At 39.5% G+C, this 10,740-nt stretch overlaps 1 protein-coding gene across 2 annotated transcripts; it reads left to right on the forward strand.

Moving 5' to 3' along the window:
- Positions 1 to 675: 675 nt before the first annotated feature.
- vps4b (vacuolar protein sorting 4 homolog B) lies at positions 676 to 10,097 on the forward strand. Of its 2 annotated transcripts, XM_010729999.3 has the most exons (13): positions 676 to 876; positions 3,231 to 3,342; positions 3,637 to 3,737; positions 5,184 to 5,295; positions 5,547 to 5,697; positions 5,828 to 5,886; positions 6,071 to 6,190; positions 6,755 to 6,911; positions 7,004 to 7,152; positions 7,866 to 7,947; positions 8,033 to 8,252; positions 8,348 to 8,488; positions 8,583 to 10,097. In XM_010729999.3, the coding sequence occupies exons 1-13, from the start codon at positions 856 to 858 to the stop codon at positions 8,682 to 8,684; spliced, it is 1,527 nt and encodes a 508-aa protein (XP_010728301.1). In that variant the 5' UTR covers positions 676 to 855; the 3' UTR covers positions 8,685 to 10,097. The 2 variants fall into 2 exon arrangements, with proteins under 2 accessions (XP_010728301.1, XP_010728302.1); XM_010730000.3 differs by lacking the exons at positions 676 to 876; positions 3,231 to 3,342; positions 3,637 to 3,737 and adding an exon at positions 4,112 to 4,386.
- Positions 10,098 to 10,740: the final 643 nt, after the last annotated feature.

A 10,740-nucleotide genomic window follows, 5' to 3' on the forward strand; every position in this document is an offset into this window, starting at 1 on the left:
TCCTCACAGATTTTTTTTAAAAATAATGCTGTTGTGTTATTTAAAACAGAAGGTTTTCTGCAGTTCATCTGGTTGAAACTTGCATAAGTGACAAAATATGCACAAACAGAAATGTTAGATTTTGTTTCCGACATGAAATTTGTGTGCCTTAAACATGAAAGCCTTAAAATTAGGAAGCCTACTATATTCACATATACACTCTTTATATTCTAATTATTTTATATACATTATTTTAGATTTTTTTTTTTTATTTTGATATGAAAGTATAGCATCATGTCTTATAGCTGGATCAGAGAGATCCCAAACCTGTACAGTACCCCACTAGTAAGGCTCCTTTCATAGTGATGCTGGGGCGACCCCTAGTGGAGCAGACACTCATCACATGAGACTCATTAGTGAAGGGGGATTTTGGTGTTGTCGCGCATGCGCACACAGCTGAACTCTCAGGTTATACATGTTACTTGACCTGTGTGTAATAACACCTCTCAGACCATGTTACAGGTAAAACGACTCCTCTCCGTTGTATTGTACTTACTTTGTTGCCCACATCATCAAAAAACTAAATGAAAGTTGTTTTTTATTTTATTTCTAAAACTTCTGTCTCATTTGAAACTTGCACGACAACAATGAAGTGTTGTGACTCACTGGCAGGAGGGTTTCTGTGCCCCGGCGTCGTTGTCATTCCTCAGACTGGGCAGACCGCTTTCCTCGGAGCGTGTGTGTCAGTGCTGAGGGAGTGACAAGCAAACAGGAACTTGTTGTGCTGGGACGCTCGACTGGTAAAACGAAACAGACCGGACAGGGATCACCACGGATAGACTTTGTTGTGGTTTTGAATTTCCCACAGGACTCCATATGGAGCCAACAAATCTACAGGTAGGATGGATAATAATCTGTGATATTCATATTTGTCTGTGGAGTGGAATGAATGTATAACTGGGAGCTGGGAAAAAACCTACCGAGTGTTATTGTCTGTATAATCTGACAGGTTTCAGTCTGACAAAGTTTGATTCGGTTTTTCTCAGGGTATTGTGTGCTAAATCTAAACTACTTCCCGTGTTTTAATAAGCAGTTCCTAGTTTGAATGCAGAACCATTTGTGCCAGACTTCATCACTGACCAAAGATAGCGATTCACATCAAGTTCACACATTCAGTGTCAGCCTGTGAACGGATTCACTCACAGTTAATTAAATGTTTTAAGCAGGAAATGTGATCAGACACAATATACTGTCTGTGATCTGAGAGGGTTACGTAATGTATTTGCATCCATGATGGCAAATCAGGTACCCTTAAAGTGCTGAAATAGGTGGGTGCTCACAGATCAGGTGGACACATAGACCATCTGCTACTTTGTTTCACTTAGAGTTATAGTGTTTGCTCTTACTTTGTTTTAATACAGAAAATATAATACCATATAATAATTTATTACTCATTCATTACTGTTTAGACACTTAAATCATTTTGTCATATAAAAAATGACTTGAACTGACTATCATTTATTACTTAACTCCATAGCAAAGGTTTGCCTCTCCATGGGGGGCTCCAATCGGTGTCAAGGGAGGCTCAGTGAATGGAAGTTTAAAATATGTTATTATATATTATATTTTATTAGTTAGGAGATCACGTAGAATAGCCTAAATGTTTATGATCTGGTTAAAGAGATATATTGAGTTTTAAAATAAAGAGTTTTTTTCACTTTCCTTAAGTAAGAAACTAAAAGGTGCCTTTGATGTAGTCTGAAGTCAAACAGCAATACTAGGCCATCTTAGCTCAATTGCTGAGTGTCTGTGGGTTCAAAGAACATAATCATGATCCCGTTGGCATCCAGGCATTGAGCAAAAATAAGCAATTAAACTAACAGGGGGCGTGGGTGGCATCTTTTTCCAAGCTTTGTTTAAGGGGAGGCCTGCAGTCTCAGACTTTAAACACCCCTGCTCTATGAAGTTATTACAGATAATGCATGCATCCATGAGCAAATTTGTGGGACAGACCTTCTTCACAGGAGACATTTTGGCATTTCACAGCACAAAAATCACAAGTGCAATCAATAACACTTTAAAGGAAGGGAAGGCACAGAAGCATATCGGGAGAAGCTGGAGCGAAAGCTCCAGGAAAACAACGTGAGGGATGTGTGGTCAGGAATGAGGACCACTGGATTCAAGGTGAGGGGGAGTCAGAATGAGGTAAACCTGGACAGAGGCAATGAACCCCACCCACCTAACTGTTTGCAGCAGCTAGTGGATACAGCTGGAAAGACTATGCTGGAACAAAGCTGAAGCCTTGGTATCAGCCCCAGAGTCCGGACCACTATGCAGGGTTCTACAGCACCTATTCAACCTGGGTCTGATGCAGGAGAAGGTTCCAGTGCTGTGGAAGACATCCTGCCTTGTTCCGGTACCCAAGAAGTCGCACCCAGCTGTGCTTAATGACTACAGACCAGTTTCCTTGAGGTCTCATGTCATGAAAGTCCTGGAGAGACTGGTTTTGGAATATCTGAGACCTCAGGTGACCACCTCCCTAGACCCGCTGCAGTTTGCCTACCGTCCCTCAGTTGGTGTTGAGGACACGATCATCTACCTGTTTCAGCAGGCCCTCTCTCACCTGGATAGAGCTGGCAACACTGTGAGGATGATGTTCTTTGATTTCTCCAGTGCCTTCAACACAATCCAGCCTACACTGCTGAGGGAGAAACGCCATGTGATGCAGGTGGATACCTCCACAATCTCCCGGGTAACTGACTACCTGATGGACAGACCACAGTTTGTGAGGCTGATGGGTTGTGTGTCTGATCGGGTGGTAAGCAGTACGGGAGCACCGCAGGGGACTGTACTCTCACCTTTCCTCTTCAAACTGTGTGGGCTTACTGGAATTACTTGCTTGTACACTTCGCCATAATTCATGTTATTAATTACACATGCACTTTTGCTGCAATGACAAGTACAAGAAATGTTGTTAAACAGGTCTGTTATTACACAGTAAATGACGACTAAAAATATTGGATTACCAAAAGTGGAATTAATTAGTTTTTTGTTAATCAGCTCAGTGAGTCAATTTATCTTTTCAGCACTAGCTTTAGAAAGAAATAATGACCTATTTATAATCTAACCATTAGTATACCAACATTGGTGTGATGTGATGTGAGCTTAAGGTTCCTTTACAGATTCTGTCATCTAGTGATTTCAATAGAACCATAAGATATGAAATATTAATTAATTTCCTGCTCTTTCAGAAAGCTATTGCTATAGCACAGAAGGCCTCACAGGAAGACCGAGATGGGAACTATGAGGAGGCCATCCGCTCCTATCAACATGCTGTCAAGTATTTTCTACACATTGTTAAACGTGCGTCACCTTGGGTGTAAAAGAAATGCATCTAATGTCAGGCTAAAACACCACACCAACAATAACTGAGACATTTTCTTAATGCTCTATAGATGGGCGTCATGCCACTGACTGTTAGCATCTACAAGTGAAATTACTACTATTGATGTTTTTCTTTGTGTGTGTATGTACTGAATTTAAGTTGTGCCATCCTCATAACTTCTTGGAATAGATTTATTTATAAAAGGTCCATAATGAAAATCAAAAACATTACAAAGTGATAATGAATGAATGTTCTCCTTCCCTTCCCATCAGGTGAACCTCAGGGTAAAGGTGGCAACCAGAAGATCAGAGATCAATGTAAACAGTACCTGGACAGGGTGGAAGAACTACAGCAGTACCTAACGAATAAAGAGGTTGCCACATAAATTCAATACATTATCATTACATAGATAGATATTATTTTATTGTAACAGTAATGTCATTTGGTCACATGCTGTAAGATGACTCTTTAAACTTAATTCAAGTGCCCAAGAGATGATAGATGTCAACATGTTTTGAAGGATGTCAAGAAGATTAAGAAGGACTATATTAATAGTTCATTTATAGTCTGCTAGTGTTTTATTTTGGTAAACTTATACACGGCACATAAAGAGGTACGAGCTAAAGATACAAACTAAAGACATCACCATAGTATAATTAGACTGAGGTATTAAATTTGACACAAACACAGTCCCAACAGTGTTTACCTCATAGATCTAAAATAGACGTAGAGACGCAGGACGGTCGCGGGGCTGCGTCTTGACGTCATCACATTCCGTGCACGCGAGTATCGACTGTTAACGCGGAAGTTCCCTCCTCGGCTCTTCGGGAGCGATCCGCCAAACGAAAACAAGCCTCCGAAAAAACATCGACCGTCGACTTAAAACTCCACCTGCGAGGTTAAACCACAACGCAGTGTCTTTAAAAAAGAAAAAAGAAAGTGATTACTCGGCGGCGGCGTTATATTCACTTCGATTATCGGACGGGTGATCAGCCGTTATGGCTACCAACAACAATTTACAGGTAAGTTGAGGGACCGAACCCAGAGAGGAGGCTAACGCGGATAACTTCACCAAATACGCTCACAAAGTTGTCCACGACGGAGACTAAACTGAGGAAGTGTTGCAGTTGTTAACACTCGATCCGTCTGGTCTGGTTTTGTTGGGTGGAGTTCGGTATAAACTCTCATAACTACAAACAACGTGACGTTAGCTGCTAGTTAGCATGGCAGGCTAACGTAGCTAACGTGAACAAGTTGTGTTGAGCAGCTAAAGATCAGCAAAGGGGGACACCGTGTCCAGCCTGTGGTTATAAATATCAACGTTAACCGTTGTTACGGTATATGCAGCTGTGGCTGATGTCATGTAGCTATCGTTAGTTTCATAAGTCAGCTAATGGGGATTAACTTTGTCAGCGAGCTAACTTTTATCTGGCAACTAAAATAATATCCACTTCAAACGGAAAGCAAAATTGTTCTGTTCAGATTGTGTTACAAGCTCTAGTTGTGTTTTATAGGCACGGTAAACAAAGGGAAGTGATTTAAATTTAGGTTTAGGCATTCCTACCTCTCTGTCATGTCATCATCAAGACAGGTGTAATACTCAGTCTGACCTTCCTATAGATTACACTAAGTGTGTGTGTGTACACGCATATGAAAGGTGACTGACATATTAACTTAAGTATTTATCACTTTGAGTCAGTTAATTTCAAAACTTTATGTGGTTACATTTGTGTCAATTGGCTTAAATGTGTCATGTCTTGAATCATAAACATTGTTCCTCACCTGTAACTAACTCCGTTCTGTGTCTCTGTCGTCTTAGAAAGCCATCGATCTCGCCAGCAAGGCCGCTCAGGAGGACAAAGCTCAGAACTATGAGGAGGCTCTGCGTCTGTACCAAGCTGCTGTTCAATACTTCCTTCATGTGGTGAAATGTAAGTTCATGGTCTGTTTGTAACAACAGGAACCATAGACTGATGATGATCTTTCTTCACATGGCTGGTAGCTTGTTATGAATTCATTATCTGTCATAGCAGTGGTGAAGGCAAGATCGCTGAATAGAGGTGTTAGATGTGATTTTTTTTTGTTCTGTTCTTCATGTACCAATCACAGTTACTAATGCTGAAATGTTAAGAGGAGGGTGACGATGCTGAATTAATTTTTTGTGTATCTTCTTTTTTGACAGATGAAGCCCAGGGCGACAAAGCCAGACAGAGCATCCGTGCAAAGTGTGCAGAATATTTGGACAGAGCAGAGAAGCTGAAGGAGTATCTAAAGAAGAAAGAGAAAGCTCCACCCGCTAAGCCTGTCAAAGAGTCACAGTCTGATGACAAAGGGTATGTTTATGGGCGGGGTGACCTGGATCAGTGTTCCTTTTGTTATATTTGAAAATCTAATAACGTTTTGTAGAAGATATGTAGACAAAAGTTTATAGAGTTTTTATATTTGTGTTTTTTGTGTTTCTAGGAATGAAAGTGATGATGGTGAAGATCCAGAGAAAAAGAAGTTCCAAAATCAACTCTCAGGTTTGTAATGTCGCTTTAAGGGAATATTAGGCCTTTTTTTATCTGAACTGGGTCATAATAGTTGTTGATTTCTTGTAAATTTGTTACATAAAATCTGACATAACGTAGCATGACATTAAGGCATTATTTAGACTTCTCAGTAATGCATAGTATTTTTATTTATTTATTTTTTTTTTTTCCCCAGGTGCAATTGTTATGGAGAAACCAAACATCAAATGGAGTGACGTTGCTGGTTTAGAGGGAGCCAAGGAGGCTTTGAAAGAAGCTGTTATTCTTCCAATCAAATTTCCCCACCTTTTCACAGGTATTAAATCGTATTCGTTAGGAAGGCTACCTCGTTATTTTGCTCTTAAATGGTAGAATTAAACATCTGTATTAAATGGCGAAAGTTGTGTCAGAGTGCAGATGATTGTTTTTTGGTGCCGTTAAAGGAACGATATGCAACACTGACAGCTAGCGGATAAAAAGGGGCACTGCAGCCTAAATTTACAAGCTCAATATAGTTTATTTCGTGTACCAATCTTCTACGACTGAGCCAATACTGCAAAATAGTGACACCAAGAAGTTTCTGTTGGTTTGAGACTGTTAGTATGAGAGAGAGACAGAAGGAACCTCTTGTTGTGTAACATAGGGAATGACTGAGAGGGAGCACTGATAGTCAGAATGCCTGTCATACAGGGAAATAAAATGTTTTCTAAATTTTTTTTTTTTTTTCTCAGCACAATCAAACACACCTCCACCCTGTGGTCATGGAGCATTTTAAGCAGAATTGTTGCCAGTATTTTAATTTAGCCTGTTTCCTTATTCTCGTTTCCTTAATCTCTTTTCCTTTAACATGGACTAAATTACCGTCTTGCTTGACTGACAGGGAAGAGAACTCCATGGAGAGGGATCTTGCTCTTTGGACCACCAGGTACAGGAAAGTCATATCTGGCGAAAGCTGTTGCCACAGAAGCAAACAACTCCACCTTCTTCTCCATCTCCTCGTCTGACCTTGTCTCCAAATGGCTGGGAGAGAGTGAAAAGTAAGTCATGTGCAAATCATAACAGTAATCCACAAAATCAGCAGCAGCATGTTGCTGTTTAATTTCTGAAAAACCTCTCTTTCGCTTCCCAGGTTGGTGAAGAATCTTTTTAGCCTTGCAAGGGAGCACAAGCCTTCGATCATTTTCATTGATGAGATTGATTCCCTCTGCGGATCAAGAAGTGAAAATGAGAGTGAGGCTGCTCGTCGTATTAAGACCGAGTTCCTGGTTCAGATGCAGGGTAAGTCTGGGGAACTAAAAAATATATGAAATTAATATAAAATAAAAATAGTTCTAAAAATCTGAGGGAGCCAAGGAAACACCGCTGTAAGTGATCTGGATGTGAAATTGATGTTTTATGCACTAAGGGAAGCAACTAAACAGACTGATGTACGGTGCTTTAAAGTCTGATGCTGAAAATAATGAAACTTTTATCAGCATGCTGATTCTGGTCACATAAACAAATATGTGAGGGGGAAAAACACCTGCTATGACATTACTGATAAGGTGTGGCCAGAAGTGCAGCTACAGCTACTTTCTTCTATTAATAACTATTTTAGCTCAAAGAAATGATTCAACTGCATCCCTGTTTAAGTGAATAATGTCTACAATAGAGTTACATTTCATATGTAATACATCTATGGACCCAATATCATGAACATTGTAAAACATAATGCATTCCATTACTCGGTGCAGTAAACTATATTAGTGTCATTTGCAATTATAACCTTTTTATCCATTGTTATCATTGTTATAGTTACGTTACATGTTCAGCAGCTTTACTTCTTATGTGTGCATAACTGGGTTTGTGTCAGCATCAGGGCTGCTGCCCCTTAAATGTAACATTTGGTCTCAGCTCTATAGAAAAGCTACGGGGACTTTTATGTGTCAGTTAACGCAGCAGAGTGTCATTGTTTAAAATGTTATGTATTTAGGTGTGTTTGTTTTTCATAGGTGTGGGTAATAACAATGAGGGAGTGCTGGTACTTGGGGCAACAAACATCCCATGGACCCTAGACTCAGCCATCAGGAGACGGTAACGGTTATTTCTTTGTTGAATGTCGTTAATAACTTTATTGTCATTCACCTGCACTCACTCAACACCAATAATACTTTGTCAGATTTGAAAAGAGGATCTACATCCCGCTGCCTGAGGAGCACGCCCGCTCCTTCATGTTCAAGCTCCATCTGGGCTCGACCCCCAACAGCCTCACAGAGTCTGATTTTTCCAGCCTGGGCAAAAAGACAGATGGATACTCGGGAGCAGATATCAGCATCATTGTCAGAGATGCTCTAATGCAGCCTGTTCGAAAGGTCCAGTCAGCAACCCACTTCAAACGGGTACGTCTTTTTAAAAAAATGTCTGTCTCTGTATTGTCCCTCAGTGTTGTAGTTGACTAATTTTCACTTTTGTTCCTTGTTTATGATTAAATAAGGTACGAGGTCCATCAAGAGATGACCCCAACATGCTTGTAGATGACCTCTTGACTCCTTGCTCACCTGGCGATCCCAATGCTGTTGAAATGACATGGATGGAAGTCCCCGGGGAGAAGCTGCTGGAGCCAATAGTATGCATGGTAAGAATATAAAATACTACACAGTATTATAAATTCATATTAGGGCCCTCACTTTAAGATCATATGACCATAACACTGTTTTCTGTGTTTTCAGTCTGACATGGTGAGGTCTTTGGCCAACACAAAGCCAACAGTCAATGAACAAGACCTGGACAAGCTGAAAAAATTCACAGAGGACTTTGGACAGGAAGGCTAGGTGGGATGAGTGAACCAAGCCAAACCAAAGGAATTGTGATTGTCTCTCTTTACTGTCCTTGTCTTGTTTTGTTTTTTCCTCTCTCTCTCATCATAATCACTCATCAGGCCTTGTGGTTCGTCATAAATGGACAAGGTTACTGCTTTGTTTTTCCAATCTGATAACCACACCAAGGGTGGAAAACTTATTTTCTATTCACAAATGTCCAAAGAAGTTTAAAACTTCCCACCTGCAGCTGACTTGATTAAAAAAAAAATCAGTACGACATAGGGAACTTAGAAGGTTGTTTAACTTATGCACTAAAGACTAAAGGTATTACTGAGCAGAACATCCAAGCAACTTAAGGAAAATGATGGCAGGCACACACAACAAGAAGCAAATGAGACTATTGAAATCAAGATAATTTATTTAAAGTCAGGACTTGCTCATGTGTCCTTATTTCTAGTCAGCAACTCAAACGACTAATAAATACCACCCCCCATATCTATTTTTATTAAGAAAAAACTAGCATTTTTATAGTGAATACTGTACTTTGTGGAATGTATAAATCTTGGTCTGGGGGAGTGAAGCATGTTGAGGTGGTGGATGTTTAGAGACATATACTCAGGATGAGAGCTGCATTAGGCCCTGTGGAAATGTTGGATTGTTTCATGAGGTTACTGACAAATGACAGTTGTATTCGTTGACCATTTTCTGTCATTTGAAGTAAACCCAACAATTAGGGTGGACCACCATTGGTGCCAGACCATTTTTCAAGGACTCAATAGCGTTTTATTGCTTTTCACTCAGCTCATGGTTTGTTTTTCACAATCTACTGTACATATTTTCCATTACTATCAACAGGTTTTTCTGAATATCCTTAATACAAGCTGCAAAAAACTTAAGCCTTATACTAAGATAACGTCACATTGCGAGTTTTGATTGATAACTAGACTGAAGTGTTGAAGATGGACACTGATGTCTCAGGTGGAGAGATCATCTTCTTGTATACTTTACTACATAGGAATGCATCTCCAAGCATGAACTTTATGTAGCCATAAGTGGCAGTGTGCACCATGTGCCTTCTAGAAAAGCTGCAAAGTTATTTTTTTAATTTTTATCATTGGTTTATTTTCTAAATTGGTCATACTGCATATATCCAGTGCTTTGTCACTACAACTAAGGCAATTGTATAATACTTGCACATTTCTTGTAAGCTCTTTTAGAGATTGTATACAACTGTACTCTTTTGCTCCTACAGTGTGAAAAATGTCTCTCTTGAGTTTCAATAGGGAACATCTCTTATTTTACTGTAAATGTCTATACATATAGCCACCTGTCGAGCCTTTTCTTTGTGAAGAGGTCAACCATGCATACGATTTTCTGTTTTTCATTTCCATAATGTAAATAAAAGTTATAGCTACGTCAAGAAAAGCTGTTTACTTTTGTTTAACAAATTCAAGACTTGTTATTGACTTGACAAATATTTACAATGTAGGTTCCAAGAATAAAAGATTATACAAGTTAAGATAGTCAATGTTTACTGTCTTTTAAACACAATGTTTTCAGTTTTCAGTGGTGATCCAGAATAAAATTCTGTTTTTGAGCAAAACTAAGCGCACATACAATACATAATACATAAAGCACCCTAAAATTACCTCAGTCAGCTGTTGCCACAGAGGCAAAATAATTCAGCCTTCTGCAATTCTTCGTCTGACCTTCACTCCAAATGGCTGGGAGAAGAGTAAAAAGTAAGTCATTCATATCACGGGTTAAGCATAAAATATACTGAAGCCAGCTGCACGTCGTGTAATTTCTCTCTTTCAAACATCTCTTTGCTCCACAGATTACTGAAGAATCTTATTAGCCTTGCAGGGGAGCGCAAGCCTTCGATCTGATCATCTTCATTGATGAGATCGATTCCCCGTATTAACACAAGTTCCTGATTCAGATGCAGGGTAAGTCTGATGAGCTAACAGAGTTATTTGTAATTACTGAGTTGTGGTCAATGAAATTAAAAGTAATGCATGTCCCCGGTTCTAACTTTTTACTGGTATGTAGTTTAAAAATCTGAGGA

This window comes from Larimichthys crocea, chromosome II, assembly GCF_000972845.2.
Source record: "Larimichthys crocea isolate SSNF chromosome II, L_crocea_2.0, whole genome shotgun sequence".
Taxonomy (NCBI): Eukaryota; Metazoa; Chordata; class Actinopteri; family Sciaenidae; genus Larimichthys; species Larimichthys crocea.